This window comes from Amphibalanus amphitrite, unplaced genomic scaffold (assembly GCF_019059575.1).
Source record: "Amphibalanus amphitrite isolate SeventyFive unplaced genomic scaffold, NRLGWU_Aamphi_draft 000098F_arrow, whole genome shotgun sequence".
Lineage (NCBI taxonomy): Eukaryota > Metazoa > Arthropoda > Thecostraca > Balanomorpha > Balanidae > Amphibalanus > Amphibalanus amphitrite.
The window spans coordinates 102680-128491 of record NW_024881593.1 but is presented as its reverse complement, the minus strand read 5'-3'; the positions used below and the strand labels follow the sequence as shown (position 1 = coordinate 128491).

Below are 25812 nucleotides of genomic sequence, written 5' to 3'. Positions count from 1 at the left end.
CAAAATCACTTGATATATTTCATTAAAATTCAGCAGCAAAATGATGGCAATTTTTACTATATATGTCACATTTACAAGAATGGACAACTCAGAAATTGTTTCGTGTTCAGTAATAAAATACAACCTTGGTTGTTCGTGGAAGGGTGCCCGTGGTGTGCTTTGGAGTTATTTCCGCTTTCCTCTACCCACAAAGTCGAATAAATCGAGATTAGAGTGTACAGTTGGTTTAAAATTCGCTAACTTCATCCATCTAAGGCAAGTTTTATATTACTTTTGTGTCTTTTTGGCCTGTAAGTTGATGTTTTCGTTGCCGGCTGCAGCGCCATTATTGTAATTTTTGTGGGACGCTGTGCCGTAATTTTTATGAGATTTATCTACTTGGAGGCTGAAATCTCTTGGTCATGATGAATGGCTACAGCAAGTAATGCGCTTTTTTCATGTAATTGGTATTAAAATGCCAAAGCTTTGATATGCATGTGATTAACCACGAACTACTTCTCTTATAAAGCACCATCCCTACGCCATGTGTAAAATAGTGATTTATCAGCGCTTTTTGTGATGGCTTCTGTAGACCTAAAGCTGTGAAATCTTGAGGATGTTTGCATCATATTTGCTTGTAGCTCTTATCTTTTATCTTTTTTGTGTTTTAACCACCTCAACTACTGATGAAAAACTGAAAATACAGTTGGGCAAACTAGACCTTTGGAATCAAAATATGGAGGCATCAAAAGATTGATTCCTTATGCCCATATTTGGGCATAAATGCAGACCATTTCTAACTTACCAATCACATAAAAATAAGAGAGTGTTTCAAGAAGGAGCATGCCTGATCTTGAACAGAAAAGCTGGAACTATCTCCTAAGCAAAATAATATTGCTCCTATCATAAAAATTTGAATTATATAGGTAGTGAAAGGCAATCAAGGAATTGATTCACTTTAAACAGATAATCATAATATTGATTCCCCATCAGCTGGCTAATCATTATTTTGATTCACAGGTAATGTTAAGAGATAGGCAACAATGACTTGCAGGAATACATCATTTATCTTGCTATTATTCTCATTTAGTGGTATCCTCAGCACCACAACAGATACCTATAGCATTGTAGTACTATACCCTCACTACATTTGATAACAATTCACAATTTTTAAATGTCAAGAATACAAAAACTGAAGCAACAGGTAAAAATCATATAATAAATATAAAAGCACTACAACAATGATAATTAGGGGTTTGAAAATTTCATTTTGCCATTTTACACAAATACTGATTGCTTAGTATATGATTGATGATATAGAAATAACATACAGTGTGATTTCCTCAAAACAGCTTTTACGTGATGGACAGTGGCTCTGTCTTTTTCCCATTCACAAAGCCAAAGGGACAATTTCTTAGTTTTGAGGTAACACTTTTTGGAAACCTACCACATTTTTCTACCTTTTTAAAGAAAAATCTCACCGTCATGGGCCTTTTTTCAACCGTAACGATACATTTGAAGTCAAAAGTGTACCCAAATGAATCAAAAAATTGATTCCATGCCCATATTTGGTCATGGCTCCTCCCACCAGAATCAAATTATTGATGCCTCCATATTTTGATTCCAAAAGTCTAGTTTGCCCAACTGAATAGGTCCAGAAGAATGCAAGGGATGAAAACTCAAATTTTACCTAGGATGAAGCTATCCATACTTGTGACTAAGGGCCTGTTCCATCACCTCCAGGAACCTCCAGAAAGCTCTAGAATTATCCAGCAAACTTTCTAGCACCTCCAGTAAGCTCCAGAAATATCTAGTCAAAGCTCCAGAAACCTCCAGTAGCCTCCAGTCAGTTGTGAGGTTCACATTTCACTCGAGGTTCACCTGAGGCTCTCGTCTATAATTATGGCAGCACATCACACATGTGACAATTATGAATGTAAATGACAAACTTAGACTGCTAATTTTACTATTCCAGTGGAAAGAAAATTATGCTATTATAGTTTTCAATTCTTTCATACTAAAATTAAAAACAAATTTTGTTTCTCAAGACTGAACCATCATCATTTTTTGGTATCCCTGACACCAAACTCAAGAGTTACTCTCCAGGCTGCATTCCTGGACCTCGCGTAAAACCTCAAGTAGAGCCTCCAGTCAATAATTTCTACTGGAGGTCCTGGAACAGGCCCTAAGATCATGCCTGTCTTTGGATTAAACAATGTTATGATTGATGCAAAAACCAAAAGGTTCTTGCCACTTTGACTACTTTTTCAGTAAAGCTTTTGTGTACAGTATGTAATTATCTTTCTTTGCAATTTCAAAGATTTCATGAATTCGTTTTCAGGAAATGGAAGAAGATGGTTCAGACTCTGGGGTGGGAGGAATGCAAAAGAAGAAGAAGACATTAGTCATTGATTCATCAGATGAGGAATCAGATGGCTCTGAAAGTGATGGTAAGGCACTGGCTGACTTTTTCAGCTATTCGGTGGTACCAGGGTGTATTTGACATATTTCACTTGTCGTTTGTGGCATCCCCATCTGAAGATTACTTATGTAACACCTAAGCAAGTGTTTTCTTAAAGTTGAAATAACACTGAGTTGATGTTAAGTTGGCTGCATTATTCAAGTCTCATATGTGTTATCATAAAAGATGGCATATTCCAGCTGCTGGTATAGCTCACAGTCTGTCCTATCTGTCCCTTTGCAGGTTCGGGTGAGGAGGGCTCAGCTGAGGAGGGCTCTGAAGAAGAGGAAGGAGAGGATGCAGAAGAGGATGGAGAGAGTGGTAACGAGAGCTCTGGCAGCGGCAGTGGCTCGGACAGCTCTGACAGTGGGGCAGATGTGTGCCCCATCTGTCTGTCACGCTTCAAAGGGCAGGAGGTCGGCAACCCGGAGTCATGTGATCACAACTTCTGTCTGGATCACATCCTGGAGTGGGCCAAGGTAGGCAGGCATTTTCAGCAGCATGCTTGAGATGGTGCTATCTGTTGTTAGTTTGTTCCTCATGTGAAAAAGCATTGCTTTGTTTTTAATGTTTGTTGTAGGAGCGACGCGACGCCCCTTCCACGACTTCCCGACACTGCAGCTGACATTCTTCCATCCTTTGCTTTGCGGCAGAACGTGACCACGTGCCCGGTGGACCGTCAGCCGTTCACCCTGGTCCTCGTGAGGAAGGTGCCGGGCGGTAAGATAGTGCGCCAGGTACCGGTCACGGGGCCCAACCAGCTGGAGGAGCCGCCAGAGGAGGACCCCACATTCTGTGAGGTGAGCGCCGCGGATCCGTCCCGGCATGACATCGGCCGCGGAGGCATCTTGAAGCCTTCCGACGGTCGCCTTTCGTCGTAGGGGTATCCGTGATGACACTAAACGATCGCTGCGTCCGTTCAAGCTTTTTACCTACTTGATGCTTGCTAGTTTCAAATCATCAGTCAAATTGATACACATACATATGCGGCTGGTATGGTATTATCAGTTTTTGACTACCGGCAGCTTACTAATCACGCTAGTGGCATAAGCGTTTCACACACATATCGTGAATAGAATGGTCACATATTTACTTACAGCAGTGGCTAGCTCCGTGAGAAGGTGGCATGGTGCTCCTTTGGGTGGCTACAGTGCTTTCTGTCCAACTACCGGCTTTTGGTGGTTTGAAGTGTCGTGCGTGTGTGGCGACTGTTTGGTCAGGTGCTAGTACGGCCTGTGTGTGCCGGTGACGGGAATGCCGGGTCGCTCAGCTACTCTGTGTGCCGACACCTGTGAATTATTTATTCAGCTGTGACTGTGATGGCTGTGATTGTTATGACCGACACTGTGGTGGTTGTGACTGTTTGGTAGTCATGATGTCGTCACTCGCTACGTAATGACGATACCTGACGCGGTGATTGTCGTGACGAACGCGTTGATGACTGACCGACGCCGTGAGATGGCTCTGACTAACTCTGACTGACGCTGTGACTGACTCGGTGTCTGTGATGTCAGGTGTGCGGCCGCTCTGACCGTGAGGACCGGCTCCTGCTCTGTGACGGCTGTGACGCCGGCTACCACCTGGACTGTCTGGAGCCGCCGCTGCACGAAGTACCGACCGACGAGTGGTTCTGTCCAGAGTGTGCGCCGCTGCGGGCCAACCCCCGCCTCCTGGCCGCCGAGGTAAATAAACGACAGCCGAACCGAGCGCTGGCAGGCTCGGCATCTGGCAGGTACCGCGTAATATGTGCTGCAAGGCGACTTACAAACTGTTACAGTTGTCCTGAACTGATTGTAGTAGGTAGCTGACGGTTAGATTCTTGCGTCTCGTTATACGCTGTCGTGAAGAATGCACTATCGCTGTGCAAATGCTGGGGAGCATGCAACCAATCATAATGTAAATATTAGGTACCTTTCTATCGTGGTCTTGCTCTTGTTTAACCATGGGTGAGTTCTAATAAGGTTTCGCTGTAAACAGATAGCGTGATATGAACTTTGCCTCATTTTATTCAGCTCCGTTTTGCCTCGCGACCTACTAGCGTGAAATGTTGCGAACGGAACTACTCACAATTTGTGTTTGAACTTTGGTCATATTCTGTGAGCAATGTTCCGGCGAGCTCCATTTGTTATGTGATGCATGAATCAGGTAGGAGAGGGTACGCGGGGCCTCAGTCGAAGGTTACTGCGCTGTTTGGTGGCTGGAAGGGGATTCTCCGAGGCACAGAGGCAGTGAATGACATTTGCCTGCAGCAAAATTGCTATTTAAAGACGTATGTACCACTGATCAGCTACATTCGCAGGCCGTGCAGCTGTAGCTCAGACTCCACTTTTGTGACGCCTGACTGTCATTATCGCCAGTGTATTTTTCAGGTCGTTGCTCCGACGTGATTATTATTATATTTGGCACGGCAGTTATTAGTTAAACCGTCAGGCCGCCGTACCGTCTGTGTGGAGAGCTGCTAAGTCCCAATACCATCTCCGTACCTCGGTGCATAACAATTTAATCGGTATTTTATCTCGAATATTGGTATGAGTCAGGTATCAATGGATATATAACACTAGGACACTGCTGTCGGTGTTTATTGGTCGGTATGAGACGGGTATAACTGTGTCGGTACTTCCACAGGTCGGTGTCAGTCAGGACGAGCTGCTCGGCCTGCTCGATGACCCCGACTACGACGCCGAGCTGCCTCTGCTACGCGCGGGCCCGCGCCGCCAGCGCTCGCAGCGCCTGGTGGCCCGCACCCGGCTCAGTGAGAGGATCTCACGGCTGCCGCGCCGAGCCGGCGCCGCCTCAGCCGGCACCGCGGTACGTGCGGACGTGGGAGGGGTGGCTAGGGGGCCGCTGTCTGTCGGTCCGCGCCGTGTCTTATATCGATGAATCACTGAAAGCTGTGCGGCCAACACAGGCGGATCGATTGGTATGCTCTCGGCTCAACGTAGTCTTCAATCCATTCAGAGTTTTGATTTGACGTTCGGTGGCACCGTCTGACCGCTCATTAGCTCCTCGAGCTATTTTATTTCGAGCCCGATCTTTGTTCAGTTCATAATAACCCCGTTCCATTACAATATCGCTTAAACTTAGCTGAAGCAACTCGTAGGCTACCTTTGGTGTCCTACCAACGACTCCCACCGTCCGGCAGGTGGCGTCCAGCTCCTCGCCGGCTCCCAGCCGCGGCCGGGGCCGGTCCGCCAGCACCTCCACGGCTCGCCGCTCCACCACCACCAGACGTAAGCGGAAAACTAAGACCAAACGCAAAACCACCAGAGCCAAATCCTCCGGAGGCAAGCGCAAAACGAAGACGCGGAGGAAGAAGCGGAAGGGAGGCAAGAAGAAGAAAACTTCCTCGGTAAGAAACGTGCGTGGTGTAGAGTTGGCTGCGTGAAAATATGTGTTTTAGCCAAGGGATATGAAGTGAATGCAGTTTCAGTAAATGGGGCATCGTTTTGCCGCCCGTTGTTGTCGCTAACCTGCCCTCCGTTCCCGCAGAGGCGACAGCGACCGGAGCCGGACCCGTACGAGAAAACTCGTGAGAACCTGCGCAGGCTGCTCGCCATTCGACGTATGAAGCCCGGACAGGTTAGTTCTGTTAACGAATTTTAGGTAAGAGTCGCAATTCATGCACAACAGTATGCTGATGCTAATTTGGCTTGTAGCTCTGACAAAACATAATGCTAGCGTTAGTGGCATTGGGTGGATATTGTTCATTGGATAATCTTGTTCCAAGATCAATGAGCACAATTATGTCTAGTGGCGCTGCCGATCCCTCTGTCTCAGATTCGCTCCGACTCTGCTCTGACTCGGTCCCCGCTCCTCGTTCGGCAGATGGCGCCGCCGGTGATGCGGGCCGGTCAGGCGGGCGCTGCGGAGGGCGCCGGGCCCAGCGGCGTGCCGCGCTTCGGCACCGGCCTGCCCACGCTGTCCCTGTTCGGCCGGCGGGACGACCTGCTGGCGCTGAGCGGCGGCAGCGACGGCGAGGACTCTGGACCGTTCGGCGGGCCGACGACGGTCGCCGCGCGACGGCCACTCTCCAGGGCCGAGATCGTGGCGCGCCTGAAGCGCGGCCCGGCGCCCGTGGTACGCTCGTGCCCGGCGCCGGCGCAGCGGCCTCTCGGCGGTGATGTACTGAACTCGATCATGGCCTCGCAGTCACTGCTGCACACTCGCGGCTCGGACGTGGCGATTGAGAGGGACGGACGGCTGGTGGCCCGCTCGGGGCCGGCGCTGACGGCCGCGGCCGGCCCCAGCGGACGGACGGCGGCGCTGGGACACGCCGGCGGCACTGCCGGGCCCCAGTCGACCGTCAGCCGCGGCGGAGGGGACGGAGGCGGCCGGACCGGCGGCGGGGGCGCGTCACAGTCCTGCGCACCGCCGGCCGCCGACAGTGACCCGCGCGGCGCCGGAGCGTACGCCAACTATCTGCGGAACAATTCGAGCGGCAGCGGCAGTGGCTCACCTTCGGAAGGCGCTGGGCCGACCCTCGGGACCACCAACGGGCCCAGCGTCGCCCGCCGCCGGCCGCCCACTCCCCCGAAACCAACCCAGGAGGAGCCGGACCTCTACAGCGACATCGAACCGCCCGGCGCCGGCGACCACCCGGACTCTGACGACGCCGACAGCGCGGCCACCGGGCCGTCGCCGCTGCCGGGAGCCTCGGCGGCCGCGGCGGGTCCGACGCGACGCTCCCCGTCGGCCTCACCGCGCCAAGGCAGCGACGGCTCGTCTGAGGACCTGGTGATCGATGATGCGGTCCGTTCGCCGGAGGTGCGCCGCGGAGTGACCCCTCCGGCGGCGACTGCTCCTGTGGGCGGCGGCGGGGGTGCGCGGGGGCCCGGCGGCGCGCCGCGGCCGGACCGCAGCCACCTGGTGACGGTGGCGGCCGCCGTCATGGAGCCGGTCAGCTCCCGTCCGCGGCCGGCCGCGCGCGTGACCACGCCGCTGTTCCCGGCCGGAGCGGCCATGACGCCGATACGGCCGCCGTCCGGCCGGCCGGCCATCAGTTTCTCCATCCCTCTGCCGTCCGGGGCGGGCCCGGCGCGACTGGGCGTCCGTCCGCCCGCCGCCTCGCCGGCCGCCCGTGAGAAGGACGTGGAGAAGAACTTGGCGGACATTTTCGGGTCGCCGGAGCCGTCCGGGAGCAAAGTGGAGCGGGACATTGAGGCCATCTTCGGGGACTCCCCGGAGCGGGAGCGCCGGCCGGCGACTCTGCCGCTGCTCTCCCCTCCCCCTCTGCCGCCGGGATCACCTCCTGATCGGAACGAACCGGGAACGGCGAAGGGTGAGGAGGCAGAGACTAAGGCAAAGGCCGAGGGCGGGAACACTCCGGCACCAACTGAGAGCAAGTGGAAGAAAATACCGGAGAGTAAGCCGGAACCGGAGGTGGCTGCAAGTCCGGTGAAGGCGGATAAAAGTGGTGGAGAGAACCGGGTCAAGGATGATGTAAATGGTAGTGTTAGCCAAAGGACTGATCCTAATGCTGCTGGAAGCTCGAGACGAGATGGGGATGACTCAGAAAATAAAAAGAAGGCTCGTGACAGGAAGGATAGTGTAAAGGATAATGAGTCAAGTAACCGTAAAACCTCAACAGAAGGCAAATCGGGTGACAAGAAGTCCGCCTCACAGCCACCCCCACCAAAGAACAAGAAAGAGGATCTGCAGCGTTACGACGTACGGGCCGTTGTGTCGGACCGCCAGGCGCGGAAGCCGGTGAGGAGACGTTCGTCCAGCAGTTCGAGCTCCTCGTCCAGCAGCTCGTCACTCTCGAGTTCGTCCGTCTCCAGCCGAGGCTCCCCCGGTCGGCGGAGGCGGCGCCGGTCGCGCAGTCGAAGTCACACGGCGCTCAAACGCAAACGGTCACGCTCCCCGACCCCCAAAAAAGACCGGGATAAGAAGAAGAAAAAGGTCCGGGATTTGTCCCCACATAAAGATGGAGAGAAGAAGAAAAAGAAGACTGAAGCTAACTCGTCTCACAAGGAAACGAAGACGAAGAAGAAAAAGCCTAGCCGGGATAGTTCCTCAGATTCAGAACACGACAGGGGCAAAACGAAGAAAAAGCATGACACGCTGGTTAAAAAGGCGACTAAAAAGAAGAAGCCAGTTCGTGATAGTTCTTCAGATTCTGAAGATGATAGAGGTAAAGGCAAGAAAAAGCGTGATACAGCCTCTACCAAGAAAGACAAATCGAAAGCAAAAGATCGTCGGGACAGTCCATCAAATGCTGGGAAAGGAAAGAGAAGGGTAAGTCGAGATAGCTCATCAGATGCTGATAAGAAAGCGACGAAAGCGAAGAAAGGCAGAGGTGATTCTTCTGACAGAGAAGTGAAGAAGAAAAAGTCGAAACATCGTGAGGTCTCACCGCTGCCGAAAACAACGAAACCCTCAGTGGACAACGGCGTCTCAGGTCGAAAGAGTTCACGGGACAGGGACCGAGCGAACTCTCGGGACAGGGTTCGGGGAAGGTCAAAGTCACGAGACAGAGCTCGAGCAAGCTCACGTGACAAGGAGCGAGCAAGCTCACGTGACAAGGACCGAGCAAGCTCTCGTGACAAGGCTCGAATCAGCTCAGCCTCACGAGAAAAGGCTCGGAGAAGGTCGAAGTCGCGGGACAGGACTCGGGGAGACTCTCGTGACCGAGGTGGCAGCAGGAAGCGCCGGTCTCGTGAGAGGTCTCCGCTGCCGAGCCGGAGTGGTGACCGTGTCAGCTCGACGAGGGACCGGCGCCGCTCTCCCGGCCGGCGCCGCTCCCGCTCGCGAGACCGGCCGGTCTCCGCCGGTCGTAAACGTACACGGGATGCGTCCCGCGATCGGACAGCCGCGCGGCGAAGGACCTCCAAAGAGCGCGACAAGGGTGATCGTGACGAGGTGCGCGGCGGGTCCCGGCGTGACAAAACCGCGCGCCGTACCGCCTCACCCCGGAGACGCTCGTCGCGGCGCTCCGAGTCGCCCGCGTGGAAGCGGCGAACTCGCTCTCCGGGGCGGTCGTCGCGCCACGGACACCGCTCGCGCTCCCGCTCTCGCTCGCCATCGAAGGACCGCGCCTCTCGCTCGTGGTCGCGGTCCGACTGGAAGCGGTCGCCGACTCCGCCCAGCGACGGTGAAGTCGTCGAGCTGCCGCCGCCGCGAGTGGACCCGATCGTTATCACCGACTCTGAGGGCGAGGGTGACGCGTCGCCGCTGTCACGCGAGCCGAAACCGGAGAAGGACGATAAGACGGCGGGCGCTGCTCCCAGAACACCCGCCACTCCGTCCGAGGTGACCGAGGTCACCGAGATCCCGGTGTCGAGGCCCGCCGAGGCGGCGCCGCCGGTGCGCGGGCCGCAGACGCCACCGGAGGACAGCCGCGGACCCAGCCCTCCGCCGGCGCCGGCGCCGCGCGGCCCGTGCACGCCGCCCGGACCGGAGCCCAGTGACGGCTCCGTCGACCAGTACGACCCGTTCGACCCGACCCACTCGCCCTCGGCCAGTCCCGCCGGCGGCGGCAGACGGCGCAGGTCGACAGAGGCGGCGCGCGCAAAGCCGGCGCCGCAGGAGGCGACACTGACCCTGGACGGCCAGACGACGGTGTCACTGGTAAGAGCGATGTGGGGAGGGTAGGATAGATGTAGTGCTGAGATCGCGTATGGCTGGCCTGGACAGGAGTGTCTTGTTTTGCTTTGATGAATATTACACTAGGTGCAATGTTGAATATTGAATTTATGTAATATTGCAATATTAAATTTTTTAACAGTAAGTCAGGAAGTTACGACTCGCGTGCTTCCCCCTGTTACGTTATCTTTATCCGTGTGTGACCGTCTGCCCGTCGCGTCTCCCCAGCCGGCCGTGCAGGAGCTGCTCTCCGGTCTGGCCACGCTGGCCGCCGTCGTGTCAAACGTGGCCCAGCCGGCCCCGGCGCCCGCCCCGCCGGTGGCGGCGCCCTCCCCGCAGCCCGCCGACCCCAGCATCGACATGGAGCTGGGCTCGCCGGCCTCCCCCGAGTCGCCGCGCTCGCCCGACCCGGACGACGGGGACGACCTGTTCGAGCCGCCGCGGCCGACGGCGGCGGCGGGGGCGGCGCCCTGCTCGCCGTTCTCACCTGGCGAGGGCATGTCGCGGTTCGACGACCTGTTCGGTTCGGAGCCCACCCGAATAGTGAGCCGGTCCGGCGGAGGGCGGATGAAGGGCACCAGGAAACACGAGGTGCCCGTCCGCAGAGGTGAGTGTCGGAGAAGGGACTAATTGGAATGTCGGATCTTGTAATCCATGATGCAGATGTCGGTCTCGGACGTGGCCATAAACATTAAACAGTGTATTCGGTGTGGCGTAGAAACCAAATAGCGTGGTCAAATGCCAATGGGTCAACAGAACTGAGACAACCGATAATTCGGCGAGTTTGTATAGCTTAGAGTTATGCTATGTTAACGGCCAGTGTGGTTCAGGAAGTTACGAAGACTCCTATACAATAAATGCTTCACAATACTATCCATGTCATCACTGGTTGTCCTGACTGCATGCTGTCACTCCTGCCCGTCCCGACTGTCCACCCCCGTCTGACCCACGTCCCGTGCCGTTGCAGCGGACAAGTCTGTGCCGTCGGCCAGCATCACCAACGACGGCCTGGAGGTGGTCGATGACGTGCCCAACTCGGCCGTCGAGCTGATGGTCAAAGAAAAGGTGGGTCGCGACGGCCTGGTCGGGGTAGCAGGAGCGGCGAGTATTGGTGTCTTGGGAGATTTGTGAATAGTAAGCAGCTGGCCGTTGGGTGCTACTTCACCTTGTTTAACGTTAAAGTCCTGCTCTCCTTAACGGGAAGAATTACTGCTTCACGGGAAGAAAATAATACAATACCGTCAAGCATTAGCCGATATATTTATCTCACAATTTCATTCGTCACGGAATGTATAATTGTCTCCATTTTACCAGGTGCTTGACTGTGCTCGGCTGGCATTTCCCCGTAATGACGCCCTGCTCGTTTCACAGTTCCTGAGGAAGCTGAACCGCCAGGAGCGCGTGGTGGAGGAGGTGAAGATGGTCCTCAAACCTTACTACCACCAGCGCGACATCACAAAGGAGCAGTACAAGCACATCCTCGGAAAGTCCGTCAACAAGGTAAGCCGGCGTTATAACTCCTCCAGCGTCCGATGTAGGCACTGTTAGTATGTTTCTGTATGATGTGCTCTGTCAGTAAGTGGGTTCCTTGCATTGTTTACGCCACTTCAGATAGTTCGCAGTTTATTATGTAGTTTGATCGCATCAAATGCAGTTTGTTCGCAGTGGACATAATGAAGTCGGGTCTAAAACTTCAAACGGGGTTGTGCAAGCTACATGGATGGGTGGCATAGTTGTTCCAAGTGTCCAGCGTGAGCTGAACTTAGTTTAACTTCGCCTATTGGAATACCGTGCGCATTCTGAAACACCTCAATTTGTCTGTGATTGCAGATTTGCCACAACAAATCGGGGGACATCAATCCGACAAAGATCCAGTCGCTGGTGGTCGGCTACGTCACCAAGTTCAAATACTCCAACCGAAGGCGGAGGCTATGACTTTCGGCCGACATTCGGCTGCGGCATCCGGAGAATGATAGCAATTTTGACTATTTATGAGTGATTTGCTACTGGGTTTGTTAATCCATTTCGCGTTTTATGTTTGCCGCGTCACCAATGCACCCAGCTCTCGGCGGTCCCCCGGAGCGGAGGTGGCCGGCCGGCGCGACTGGCGGGGCATCATGTGCACGCGCGCCCCTCGGAAGGAGGGGGGGGGGGGTACCGGGGCCTCGCGCTGATCATCTGTGGAAGTCTCGACTGGGCGGAATGACCGACCACGTATAGACGTTCTGTTGTTTTGCTCAGGAGGCCGAAATATACGCTGGGAGATCCCTTTTATACAGGTTGTGAGAGGTTCGGTCCTTGGGAGTTGTGACACATCTACGACTTGCTCTTTGTTGATTGCGCGGTGCGCTTTCAGAAATAGGTTGATACGTTCAACTGGATCACACGGTGGACAAAGAGATTCGATCATCTGGATTCACGAATGGTGTCTTTCTCTCTTATGGACATCGCGTCAACAGTTGCTACTTGCTAACGCCAGGCTAGTCATTAAAGGACGGCTGCTACCACCTGCTGCTACAATCTCCACCGATCACTAACCACCCCATTCACCGGATCGCTAGATTCAAAACCCCGCCTTAGCAATCGAGTTCGAAGGCCTGTGTAAACACTGTAACCATCTCAAGGCATATTTTTCCACAAAAGAGCGCAGCAGTTAAGTACACATATGAACACGAGCCAACAAAGATAACCGGGTGGGACCAAATCGTTTTGCACACAGGGATGTCAGTTACATTGTTACATGGAAATTGTCCATAAACGATCCAGCTCTACGTTCACCAGGTGCCGCCTGCAGACACGAAACACATCCAGGCGTCGGCACACATCCACACGTGTGACCACGCCTCAGCCAGCCCCGCGACATTCAGATATCTTACGCAGAGGACACACCCGCTGAGCCCCCGTCGCACACATGCATGAGAATGCGTTCGGCGGCTCCTATAAATACCGAGCCACAGTGAGCGTTTACACCAGACCTGCCTCCTCTCACCCTCTCACCCCCTCACCCCATCGACAGGCTTGTACTCACCACAGTGACCACACAGCATCGGCAAACGTCAAACGTGAGGCGTCTATGTGTTACGTCACTTAGTCCCCCGAGGAAGAGTTTCAGCCTTGTTCGGCTGCCCCCAGAGGTGCAACACGCCTAACCTCAGAATAGGTCATGACGTGAAGAAAGTTCTTCACGCCCGGTGAAGAAAGTACTTCACACTCACAAGTTCGGACGGTGCGAAGTCTGTGACAAGCCGCTCGGCCCGTTTGCAGCAATCTTTTTACTGCATGGTCAGTCCCATGGCGGCTAATGGACGGCCATGGTAGACTCGGGTCACGGGGGTCGCTCCAGGGTAGTGTACACTGACCTTCGTCAGAGCCGATCACTTTTTCTTGGCGCCGCCGAACCCGGAGAATCCCATCATGGCGGCCAGCGCCGGGTCGACGGGCTCGTCGTCCACCGGGTCAGCCGTCTTCCTCTTCTTGTCCTTCCGCCGGTCGCGTCGGTACTCCTTCTGCTTCTCCTCCTGGCGGCCGGGGTACAAACACCACGGTGAGGACACGTGCTTCATAGATGGAGCAACATGAGCTACAGAAGGCGAAACGTAAACCCTGACATAATGTACGCAGGAATCGAAATGATAAGTAAGAAACCTTAAAGTACTGAGCGGAAACAACTTTCGCTCCAATGCATGGCCATAAATCCCCTACAACAGCTTTTTGTTCGCACCTACAAAGAATATACGACGGAAAACCGTTGACTATGCCGTTTGATGTGTCATGACTCGCAAAGCATGACTGCACATTGCTCAATTACTCACCTCTTCTCTGATTTCGTTCAATCGCTCCTCCATGTCGTATTCTTTCTTCTGCTCTTCGCGTTTCCGCTTGTTCATCTCGAATCTCTTTTTGACTTGATCTAGTGAGGACCGTTCCACTCGCATCGACATACCCAGATTGCGCTGATCTGTTGACAGGAGCACCGAAAAATGTAGAACTTTCAATGAAACGGAGCAGATATTACAGCTCATCTTTACACCGTGTACACCGAGTACAAACTAACATGACTTAATGACAATCAGCAAATAAAAGACACTGATCACATGCCATGCCACCTTTAAGCTTTCAACATACATCATACGTACATCATATGATTCGTCTAGATATTATTTTGTTTTCGCTAAGTGTGGGATAAGTTAAACTTGTTAAAACTGATAAATACTAACGTTTCTTTCCATTGATGTGATCAAGGAAGTTGATGGAGTCCTTGACTACGCAATCGCACACGTTGCAATAGTACCTGTCGAAAAAAGCACGTCAGTAAATGTCATCACTTCACTTCCTAGTTCCTGCCCTGCAAGAGCATTAGGAATAGACATACTAATTGGAGCTCAGATACAATTCTTGAATATAAGTCCTTCAAAACTGTACTGGACATATCTAAATAGCACGGCGCAGCTTACTACAAAAACACAGGCGTTTAAACCCATCGCTATCTCTTGACTTCCTTATATTCTATTATTCGGGTAGGTGTCCACAATCAACAGTCATTCCCTACTCATTGTCTTGCCCATGCGAAACCATGGTGGTGTTTCACCGACGCTGCCAGCACATTTCGCGAGCTGACGTCACACTATGGGCTTGTTGATGTTTCAATGGAAACCCAAGTTACCACGTGTGCTGGCAGCGCGCTGGCAGCGCTGGTGAAACACCACCCATGATGCGACAGATGAGCAGCTCCGGTCATGGTCACGAGACCGTCCACCCGCCCCGCGCCCGTCCCGGAGCCTCACCCGCCCGTCCCGGAGCCTCACCCGCCCGTCCCGGAGCCTCACCCGCCCGTCCCGGAGCCTCACCCGCCCGTCCCGGAGCCTCATCCGCCCGTCCCGCAGCCTCACCCGCCGGACTGGGCGGCCGGAGTGGTCTTGGTGATGACCACGCTCTTGCCGAGCCGACTGTCCAGGTCGACCTTGTACTCGCGCTGGCGGAGCAGCTCGCGCTGCACGGGCGGCCCCTTCTGGTCGGCCGCCTCGCGCTTGGCCTCCTCCTCCTGCAGCCGGCGCGCCGCAATCGCCTCATACTCGTCACGGTCCCACTTGCGACGGTGGTCCTCAGGCTGCTTCTGAAGGGCGGATGACGAGCGACGTCATAATGACTCATGTCTCATAGAGTAGTATTTATCGGGGATGTTACTTTGCCTGGATACCAATGAACGGCAAGCACTTTTTAGACATAAAGAACACATCAAAGACATAGGATCAAAGATATATTTTAAATTTATAAGCCAAAAATATAAGCACGAGCTGCCACTCAGTAACATTGACACTTATGGTAGGTAATTCTTAATTCAATATACCATGGGTAGTTGCATCCAACATAAGATTACTCCTTTGTTAAAATGGCACAGGTACTTACACTTGAAGAAGCCATTGTTACTTGTTACAAAATATGTGCTGTATACCAGTATATCACTTACAGATCAATACAACCTGAAAATGTGAAAGATGGGACAATTAATTTTACATGTTATAAGTCACCATTACGTTCTCTACAACCATTGTCACATTATTCCTATGTATCCCAGTGAATCACATTTTTTTTTGCAAGAACCTTTGAAGCCCATTTCCTCTGAAACAGGGTAAGATGAAACTGAAAGTGATGCTTTGGTGTACCTATGTGGTTTTTAGAGACTGAAGCAAGTTTAAGAGCAGGATGAAGATACCTACCCATACATAGGATAGGTAGATATCCTATGTTTGATAAGGGTCAGGGGAGGGACTATGGGGTGCTATAGCCCGCTGTATGCTTATGCTTAGCAGTCAATGAAGATTTGCATGAAAGATGATTTGTGAATGAGTCATTGCCAAAGATAATGAGCATGAATACTAGATGAAGGCATAGCCTGGCAAAAGAATGCATGCAAAGCAATCAAGAAGAGGTAATCCATGGCAAAGGAATTGCATCAACTGTGGAGGTTGACTGAAAAATTAATGATGAATTAACATTATGCCCACCTTCCAGCCCACCCTGAGCAGTGAAAACTTCAAGAATAAATAAAATAAAGAATAACAAGAAAGAAAATATGGCATTAGTAGAGCAGACGTCACACGAAGGTTTTCCAGCCGAGGAGAGGCGCTGTAGGTTTGTAGGTTGTAGGGTTGGTTTATAGGTTTGTAGGTTGTAGGTTATTAGGTTGTAGGTTTGTAGGTTGTAGGTTGTAGGTTAGGTTAGGTCAGGTTGGGTTTGTTTAGGTTTTCCTAGAAAGAAGCACGTCCAGGTATGGCGTCTCTCCTTGGTTGGAAAACCTTCGTGTGACATCTGCTCTACGAATACCGAAAATATCAATATAGACTGGAGAAGGACAACACTTGAAAAGCTATGGTGTATCTATTACTCAATATCACAAAATACTAGCCCCTTAACTGCCAGGTGTGGGCTGCTCCAGAAATATGGGATATGGGAACATAAAATAACTTTCCTAAAAAAATGTGTAAAAATGGAAGACAGATAACACTACAAAATACATTTTGCAACCTTTATTCTTTACTCAATAATACAACACTTCCAGTAAATCGACGAGATACCTATTGTCAAGGCTATATAAACCAGGTAGAACGCTCCGGGAAAAAAGTTGGAAACAATAAATTAGTTGCGGCATTCCCTGATGACGCGAATGTGGGTCAGCGGCCGGCGGCCGGCGGCCGCTAACACTGTATGAGGATGCATGCACGGAACTTTTGCTTGTTGGAGATTGCGCTAGGCAGATAAATGTTAATGTTAGGATATGTTTCGAAAGTAAATTGAACGACGCTTCGAACGCCGTCAATGAATTTGCGATACGACGACTATTTGTTTAGTTAAAGCCGGCGAACTTTTACCTTCCGACCGCGCGGGGAGGCGATACGGTGCCACACTGACGGTTTTTACGATAACTCAAAATTCTTTTGAGCTAAAGAGCTGAAATTTGACATGTACAATCTTTTGATCAAGCTGGATCTTCTGGTACAAGTCGCATATTTAAGGTACGTCAGGTTGTTGACCTATGTTATTGCTCGTGAGCCTCTACACAGTCCAAAAGCAACGCAATTTCTGGACACTCAGTGCCAAGAAATCCTTCACAGAAAGATGACACTTGGCAGAAAGAAGAGCTGTCGGTTTCTTACCGTTCGTATGTGTCGTGTTTTCACAAGAGTTTAGTAAGGTCAGGTCCCTCACGTGACCTCCCCTCATAACTCAATAGGTTTACTATCATAGAAGCGTTTATCAATCGCCGGAAATCTTAGCCAATCCCACTGGACACTGGATCTATACCCACATGGGGCCCTCCTGACTGGCCACTCCCTCTGAAATCCACAATAACATTGGACTGCGGCCACGGTTATGTATTAATGCTTTTCACTAACAGAAATACAACAACTTCAACCAGCACAGTGCACGCCGCCACAACAGTCCGACCCACGTCCCTGATATCGACTAGCACCCGGCCGGATGCACATACGCGGAGCCAATCATTCCGAATGTGACCTGCAGCTTACAATTGCTGTGTCGCATGGCGCATGGCACAGGATGATTCCTAGCAGCTGTCGGGTGGAGTGGAGAAACAGCACGTTGCGACACACCGCGCCGGCGACAGAGCTCAGCAGGCCTGGTTGGAGGCTGGAGCCGGAGGTAAGGGCGGACACAGGCACAGACATTGCAGGACAAATAACAGGATGTCAGTTAGGGATATAATTCAAGACTAATGATTCAAGACGGCCTGAAATAATGCAAATTTTGCTCACTTGGATACCAACTTCAAACTTGACGTTTATAGCACCACGGAAACAATGGGCGCACAGGAAAGAAACAAAAGATGGGGTGTTTCTAACGCAAGGAAGTAAATAGAGGTTGCATATGATGGAACAGCCCGAAGTGCAGACAAGCACATATTTTTGGTAATAGCTATCAGCCTATCAGCTGTCCTACTACTCTTCTCCCTTCATCAACTACTGGACACATCTGAAGCATCATATATAGGTAGCACCAATGTCCATAACAAATGCTTGGAAGTAGTTTTATGAAGCCAAGGGAAATACATGCTAACATGCCTACATCATGCATGTAAACTCAAAATTACACAGGCATGACAAAGGAAGCTTATGCAAAGAGAGTAGTTAGCAAAAGCATTTCATAATTAAAATAATTCAAAACTGCACAGTGCACACAGGGCAAACATAAAAAGCAGTAAGTGTGCACTTTGCTGTTCAGTTATGCTAAGAAATAGTTCAAAACAAAATACATCTTTTCATGTTTACTGGTTGTTCTTCTATGCCACTTCACCCATATCTTGATTACAGATGGGCTGTTACTGTAGGCTGATGAAGTGACACTTGGTTGCCTTTGTGCGAGTTTCAGTTGCAGCCTCCTAGGTACTGCACTGGAAAGCAGATGAATGCCTCTGAAAGATAGGAATATAGGCAAAGTTAGCTGTAGTCATAGGCGCGGGAGCCGGGGGGCAGTGGGGGCAGCTTGCCCCCCCCCAACTCTAGGGCCGTGGGGGCGGTGCCCCCACAACTTTGAGACGAAATACTGCACTTTTTTTTGCAAATGTTTTTCTTTTTTTGTTGAAAAAGCCAAGGGATGAAAAATAAGTGGCCTAAAACCGGTGAGAAAACTAGATTTGGGGGTACCCTAGGTTCATCTCCATTATGGTGTGCCCCCCCAGTCTGAAAGTAGTTCCCGCGCCTATGGCTGTAGTAGTGTCAATGATAATAGACATGACATTTTTGTCCTTTGACATACATTTGTTGAAGTAAAAAAAGGTACAAAATAAATTGGTTTGTTTCAAGACACGCTCACTGCACAAAGCCGCACAGACATTACACTGGCATATGAAATTGGTACACATAAAACTTGATGATTAAAAAGGTCAAAACTAGCAATAATAATAATTGAAGTAAAAGTTACAATCACAATCATTTCATTTAAAATGACTTGACATAAGTCACAAGACGCAACGCTCCTATTCACTAGAGAAAAGTTTTTATGCTTTCATTATCCTCCACATATCAACCAGCTTGATACCAGGCTGTGCAATAGTGGGTACATAACCCCATGTTGCCATTTTATTAGAGCAAGTGGGGTTACAAGTTACAACAACAATGCTAATGTCAAACCCACATCTGCAACCCGTACTGCAGTTTCAATCACCTTACAAGCACACCTTCTGGCAGTTTGATAGGCAGAATGGTCATTACTACCTTCTCCTCATATTCAACACATATTCCCTTTATACAGATACAGTTAAGACCTGGTTATGGCAAGCATTTTCGAGAAAAGATAGGATAAGAGTCCAAGACAAAGGTCGAGAGAAACAACACCAACATAAAACACCGACTATGTAGCACTAATACTGTCAAATTCATAAAAATATATACATGAGTCGATCAGAAATTCACTGTAGATTTCGAAAATGGTGTCAAATGCCACTCAAATACCCCCATTCACATGTACGAAGCAATAAAAGACTGACCTTCAGTTCCGCGTGCCATTCTCCATTGGCCACTGTGTATTAAATAACGCGTTCACTGATCGCAAAAAATGAGACCCACATATGACGCGTTTGCTACCAGCCAATCAGCGCTCGAGATGCCGAGCGCTGATTGGTGGAGAGGGCCGTCGTTAGCAGTCCATTACATGTCGTTTTCCTTGAACATGTGCGTGAGCGCTGATGCTGCTCACGGGCTGTTGCCATTTTTCGTAATGCTGAAGGCACGGGAGCGAACCCCCCTGCCATATACTGCCTTGCCCCTGCCTATTGTGCAAGATCTGCTCAGAAACAGGCTTGGGCTGGCACGGTCCGCCGACATCAAAACAACGGTGCGTCAGCTGATTATTGGTCCTCCGATTCAGGAGAAATTATTAACGCGGGAACGCCGGCGCTAAATAAAGGCGGTAGGATTCACGGCTTTGCATGATCGTGTGCAATATTTTTTTATAGTATCAAGCGAGGGTTATTGCTGGAGTTTTGCAAATAAATATTTTGCTCTCAGTTTGGCTATGCGATCGTGAACACTTTATTTTCATAGATACGATATGAAATAGGATAAACAGGCAGTACCATAGGCCAACCCAAGGCTATGTAGGCCAACCTTAGACTTCGCATAGCCATGGACATTGCGTATGAAGGTATTCGCCGATCGTACCACGATACCACGGGCAAGATATCAGACTTTTGGGAGTTTTGTGTCGCTGGAATGTATTTTAAGTGCTAAGAAGGAAAATAATTCAATTTCATGATGTCATGGACAATGGACATTTAGTCATTCCAAGCATATAATTTGCCTGGCTTCGACAACCAGATAGCCAGGTTTATTTCAAGAGCTTCTAAAGAGGTAGTGGATTTGATATCGTTTCTATTACATTTAATTGATAATCCTACATATCAGTAAAGCTGCCAAGTTATCATTCTCGGCGAGCGATTACCGGCACATCGTACCAATGCCAATGGAGCGTCGAGCGTCCGATGGTTTACGATAGGAATTATCACAGTAGTTTTAACCTAGCGCTTTTTAGAACCATGGTCCGAAATGGTAATTCAAAGAACCTCTTCCCCTTTCAACTCACCTGAAAAAGCTGCTTTCGTGTACCACCCAGCACCCGTTTCGTAGATATATCAAAATGATAACCGGAGGCAAAGATTATCCTCGGCCGTGCCCATTTTCGAACCAACCCTGAGAGGCATAGGCGGCGGAACGGGCCGGGCGGCGGGCACCGGGGCACCGTGGCATTTTAACATTAACCCTATGGGCGTTGCACGGAAAGAATGGGACCAAAAGTCGGCAGTGTCCCCCCCCCCCCCTTTAATTGAAGGTGTTCTGCCGCTACTGCTGAGAGGCCGTGGAAAATCGCTTTTAAAATCAATGCCTATTTTATGATCTACCACGATTCGTGGGGTGGGGCTGACTAGTACCGACGGGGATCCCACAAACACGACGGTCACATTCATTAAGCATGATGTACGGCGTAAAGCACCACAATTCACTCCAAAAGCGCAACCTTCTGAGATATCTTATAAGTTATATTTAGTTTCAATGCTGGTACTGGTGCAGTTTCAATGCTGGTACCCTGCTCATTTCTGTTTAAGTTATTTCTCGCTTAAATGCGCCTCACATTAATCGTGTGCTGTGCTCCACAATCATTGCGCCGCGCGCTCTTCCTTCTTATCGGCCCCCTTGAGATCGTATCCATCAATATCTATTTGTTGGATTTGGATTTGTTGTTTCTAATGACTTGTAGAGAAACAATTTTAGAGCGCTTAACAAAATAATTTCATAACCTATGGGCGATGGGAAAAGCCCAATCGTCCAACTCATAAAAAACATTGGGACACAAACAACTGGAAACTGTTGGTACTTTCGCGCATAGGCGGCGGAACGGGGAGGGCACCGGGGCACCGTGCCCCCCTTTGATTTTGGCATTTTAACATGGGCTCTATGGTTACATGGAAAGAATGGGACCAAAAGTCGGCAGTGCCCCCCCCCCCCTTCCCCTTAATTGAAGGTGTTCCGCCGCTACTGCTTTCGCGTACGTAATACAACGACGCTGGCAATCAACAAGTTGCAACATACGCCCGGGAAAATAAGTTTCAGATAACGACGCCGGCCAAGAGGTGCGCCGTCCGAAGGCTCCAGTTGAGCTGGGCGCAGGTACTAAATAGCATCAAAGGAAATCCTATATTCATCTCGCCGCATTTAAGCGCAACAATCGAAAGACGACAGCGTGACCGCGCTGACAGGCAATCAACCTGGCCACATAAAACTAGCTAGTGCAAGGAAGATGTCTATATAAACCACTGGACCATGCAAGGCGTTCATGTAAATAAAATACGAGTAAAGATGACGCGTTTGAGGGCAGACTGGCCAAACAGTGACGTTACACGCGGATCTCAACACTGCACAACCCATTCATCAAAAAAGATCTCGTGGATCCCTATATACGTCATAACTGGCCCTAGTACGGGGGTATATAGCCATGGACGTAAATGGCCGGCTTAAGGCACAGGATCCCAATAGTCATCCCCATTACGTGGTCCCCAGAAGTCGCCAGGCCGAGAGCCAATGGCAGTTAAGCACATCTTACACGTGCCGACAAACGTGACACAATGAATCCAATAATGAGTCCGCCAATAAGCCTGGCTAATTCTGCATGTAGGCTGCTATTTACCACCACGGCGGAAGGCTAAAACGCATCCATACAGCTCAACATAGGTGTCAATTTCCGCCGGGTTGGGGGTGCTCAAGCTGTCTAAATTCCCCGCCGGCTCGGCTGGCTTGGCTTTGGAGCCCCAACAGACGGTGCGGGTCAAGGTCACCGCTAGGCGCTAAGGCGGCGGCGGATTTGCTGCGCCCGGGCAGTGGGCACTGGGCACCCTCAATTCGGTGAAAATCGACACCCATGCAGCTCAACATGACAAAACGCTGCATACAAGCGCACGTCCTCGCATTTAATTGACGCATTTAACTGCGTCACTAACCTTGTACACTGTACAACACTGGTGAGATGACTGTCCGAAGGAAACTGCCGACTTTGGCTGGCAACATTCAGGGTTGGTGACTTATGTACTGAGTTCGGCTGGCTGACAGCGATGTGACTTCGGGACCGGTTGATGAACGGGCCATCCTAGCCCCATACTACAGGAGCCCAGCTGGTCTTGGCGAGCGGCGGCGACTGGACGAGGCTGGACCCCTACTACAGGAGCCCAGCTGGTGCTGACGAGCGGCGGTTACTGGACGAACGGGTCAGCCTGGACCCCTATTGCAGGAGTCCGGCTGGTCTTGGCGAGCGGGGACGACTGGACGAGGCTGGACTCCTACTGCAGGAGTCGAGCTGGTCCTGTCGAGGAAATAGTTCACCTTTAACATGGGATTTTAAACTGAGATAGCAGTCTGATAGAGCAGATTTGCGTATGCCTTATATTTGAACCGTTTGAGATATTCACCTTTTATCAGTGAATATTGGTGCTTAAATTCATGTTCTACCTAGTGCTCATTTACAGCTAGCAGAAACCTCTTCAACACACAGTGGCCAATCAGCGATGAGAGCACTTACAGGAGCAGAATCCCTTGCAGCTGATAGGTTGTTCAGCTGTTCGTGTTCATAACTTTAATCATTAAAATAATGAAATCCCTTCAGAAGAAGTGTGTAATTCCAAGTCAGAATGCATTTAAATTTTATTCATCACATTTTTACCACATCTTTTTAAATTTTATTCATCAAATTATTCACAGAAGGTGAACAATTTCTTTAAACACTTACCTTGCTTCAATGGTGACATGTAGTTCTTGCAGCAGAGAAGGCACAGCATTTGGCTGCAACTTCAAATATTTACTTGCTGCTATCAATTATTCAGTTTTGAAATGCATACAGGTACAGCGAATCTTGGGTTCTCCTGTAAGAATGCCGACGTCACCGCAGAAGTTCATCCAGAGCTTGCGCCTGAAAAAAGGGCCAGGTTTAATATTTGAGTGAAATGAAGACTTTTGAATCATTTTATCATTATACCATCATCACATTTTTGCCTAATTTGTAAGAAATAGGTTTAGGTTAGCAGAAATAGGTAAGGTTTTGACTAGACCCCCTGGGTCACAGCAGGAGATGACACCAGTGATTGGTGGGACCACCAGGCACCAGCACTGGCACAATCCGTTCTGACCACCGCACACCTATCAGCCCGAGAGCACACTCAATTGCATGTTAAAGCTCCATTAATACTTTTTTTCAATTTTGGCCATCAATTTTGTTGGGTCCATCATGTCCATCACCAAGCCACATTTGAAATGCACTACACTACATACCCCACCACCTGACCACACCAGGCCAAATCCGCACCGCGCTACACAAAATCCGCACTGCACCAAGCTAAATCCACGCCACACCAAAGCCTCACCAGCCGGACAAGCCAGCACAGACGAGATCTTGTCGAAATTGCCATGCTTTGCAGAGTGCATACTGGCCTACCTGAACCTGACCTTACCCAACATATGAGCCTGACTGTCCTAAGCACTGGGAGCTCATTGAGACCAGGCCCCACAGGCCTAGTGGCCTCCTAAAACCTGATTTCCATATGGTAAGGTGAGCTATTTAAGAATGGTGATCGGATATCGAACGCGAGACAAGACAGCAATGGGCAGTGGGCGGTTCATGCAACAATAATCATGTTTCCTTACCACAAGTATCAAAGCCAAAGCAAAAATGGCTACCTATCGAATTCAAATTTCACTGGAACCTCACCTGCATGGATCTTAAGTGAAAGGTACCTACATCTTGATACATCTTGATCTGCACGAAAGATACATCTTGATCCACTCATCTCAATCTTGTTTTTCTGCATCCAGGGCATGCAACACTTCTGGTATTTTTGGCACAACTTACTCGACTGCTGAGCTCAAATGCAAATTGCAATCACGGTCTTAAAGTACCTACTGAATATTGAATCGCAATGTATTCAGTCGATGTACCGGTTTATATAGCCTTGGATGTACCCCTCGTTCGATGTCTCTCGGACGACGAAGATTGTTCGTCGTCCGGCGAATCCCGTTCTAGGTCAACGGGCTCGGCTGCGATTATGGAATGTGATTGGCCAAACGGCGTAGAATCTTTGTCGTCCGAGAGACATCGAACAAAAGTAATGTCGCTACTGCGCCATTTGTTGCATCGAATTCGCCCCATAGAAGCACGTGTTAATTCTCTCCCATAGGGCCCTGGGTAAACTCATGTAAACAACCTCCATAGGGTCCTGGGTAAACTCTCCCCTTGTCTATTTTCCTTAAACGGGAATGGTTTGGACAGAAAAATATTTCCCACCTCATAAAAAATAAAACTTAATTTTTGATGTACCTCATTGATGCAAAACATCAGAAAAACATTAGAAACTAAGTCAAAGAAACCGATTGTTTATAAAAGGACAGCTGACGGCATGCCTCCCGTGTCCCCTGGCTTGAAGCTTCGGCTCCGTGTTACCTTAGTATTCTATGACCGTGCTCAGAAACTGAAACTGAAAGTCAAAGTGGGCCTTCGTCAGGCCTGTGCCTGTGACTGATAAATGATAATTACTGGTTATTTGGACAAAATTATGATTCCTGCTCTTCCACTGACGATTTTTTTCAATAATTAAGGTAGCAAATTAACCCACTGAACTCTATAATTGTAATGAGCTAATTCACTGCGCCACATTGGCCGTAAAACAAGGTAGGATAATTGCCTTAGGATAATTCAAGTATCTCTTCTTGCGATGCTTTTTATCGAAATGACGTCAAAGACACAGTACCACTTTTACTGCCTAGAGCGAGTCTTCAGTCTGCTTTAGTCCAGGCAAGATTCTTGCAGATAAGTCCAGACACGGTCCAGGGCATGCGCATTTCGGTTTTCGTGATACCTTTTATTTTTTATGTACTACGAACCGCAGCTTTGATGTTACTCCTGTTACATAGTCCTACTCCTGTCATAGGCGGCGGAACGGGGGGGCACCGGGGCACCGTGCCCCCCCTTGAATTCTGCAAGGGGGGCACCAATAGCAAGGTGCCCCCCCTTAAATTTGATGTATTAGTACTAGGGGCAGATTCGGGGAAAACTCCAAGGGGAGGGCCATGAATCGAAGTGGTGCCCCTACCTATGCCCAAAATTAAAACCTCAACGGATTTCGGCCACTTAATTTTGGTGGTGCCCTATTTTCAGTTTTTTTTATTTTCTTTATTTTTGGTTAGTCATGTGACGACTGGTGCCCCTGCACCTGCTAGGCCGCTGATGCCCCTGGAAAG

General features: G+C 50.1%; 2 protein-coding genes across 7 annotated transcripts; one reads left to right on the top strand and one right to left on the bottom strand.

Moving 5' to 3' along the window:
- The first annotated feature begins 127 nt into the window (after positions 1 to 127).
- LOC122380433 (PHD and RING finger domain-containing protein 1-like) lies at positions 128 to 12298 on the top strand. Its single transcript, XM_043363585.1, has 13 exons — positions 128 to 255; positions 2321 to 2429; positions 2684 to 2919; positions 3094 to 3240; positions 3955 to 4122; positions 5066 to 5248; positions 5583 to 5789; positions 5930 to 6019; positions 6266 to 10009; positions 10253 to 10631; positions 10992 to 11089; positions 11396 to 11524; positions 11855 to 12298. The coding sequence occupies exons 2-13, from the start codon at positions 2324 to 2326 to the stop codon at positions 11957 to 11959; spliced, it is 5592 nt and encodes a 1863-aa protein (XP_043219520.1). The 5' UTR covers positions 128 to 255; positions 2321 to 2323; the 3' UTR covers positions 11960 to 12298.
- LOC122380435 (zinc finger matrin-type protein 2-like) lies at positions 11039 to 25341 on the bottom strand. 6 transcript variants are annotated; one of them, XM_043363595.1, is made up of 7 exons: positions 25109 to 25153; positions 15431 to 15504; positions 14914 to 15137; positions 14242 to 14315; positions 13837 to 13982; positions 13384 to 13542; positions 11039 to 11071 (listed from the first exon to the last, which is right to left on the bottom strand). In XM_043363595.1, the coding sequence occupies exons 2-6, from the start codon at positions 15443 to 15445 to the stop codon at positions 13399 to 13401; spliced, it is 603 nt and encodes a 200-aa protein (XP_043219530.1). In that variant the 5' UTR covers positions 15446 to 15504; positions 25109 to 25153; the 3' UTR covers positions 11039 to 11071; positions 13384 to 13398. The 6 variants fall into 6 exon arrangements, with proteins under 6 accessions (XP_043219530.1, XP_043219529.1, XP_043219525.1 ...); XM_043363594.1 differs by lacking the exons at positions 11039 to 11071; positions 25109 to 25153 and adding an exon at positions 25323 to 25341 and having other exon boundaries at positions 12639 to 13542; XM_043363590.1 differs by lacking the exons at positions 11039 to 11071; positions 25109 to 25153 and adding an exon at positions 25188 to 25211 and having other exon boundaries at positions 12639 to 13542.
- Between the last annotated feature and the right edge of the window lie 471 nt (positions 25342 to 25812).

Excerpts from the sequence above, each read along its gene's own strand:
- LOC122380433 (XM_043363585.1), top strand. The coding sequence starts at position 2,324 with ATGGAAGAAGATGGTTCAGACTCTGGGGTGGGAGGAATGCAAAAGAAG. Across the intron at positions 5,249-5,582 it reads CCGCCTCAGCCGGCACCGCG|GTGGCGTCCAGCTCCTCGCC; the intron begins GTACGTGCGGAC and ends ACCGTCCGGCAG. Across the intron at positions 11,525-11,854 it reads TCGGAAAGTCCGTCAACAAG|ATTTGCCACAACAAATCGGG; the intron begins GTAAGCCGGCGT and ends CTGTGATTGCAG.
- LOC122380435 (XM_043363594.1), bottom strand. Across the intron at positions 14,316-14,913 it reads CCGGCCGCCCAGTCCGGCGG|GTACTATTGCAACGTGTGCG; the intron begins GTGAGGCTGCGG and ends TTTTTTCGACAG. Across the intron at positions 13,543-13,836 it reads TGAACGAAATCAGAGAAGAG|GAGGAGAAGCAGAAGGAGTA; the intron begins GTGAGTAATTGA and ends CCCGGCCGCCAG.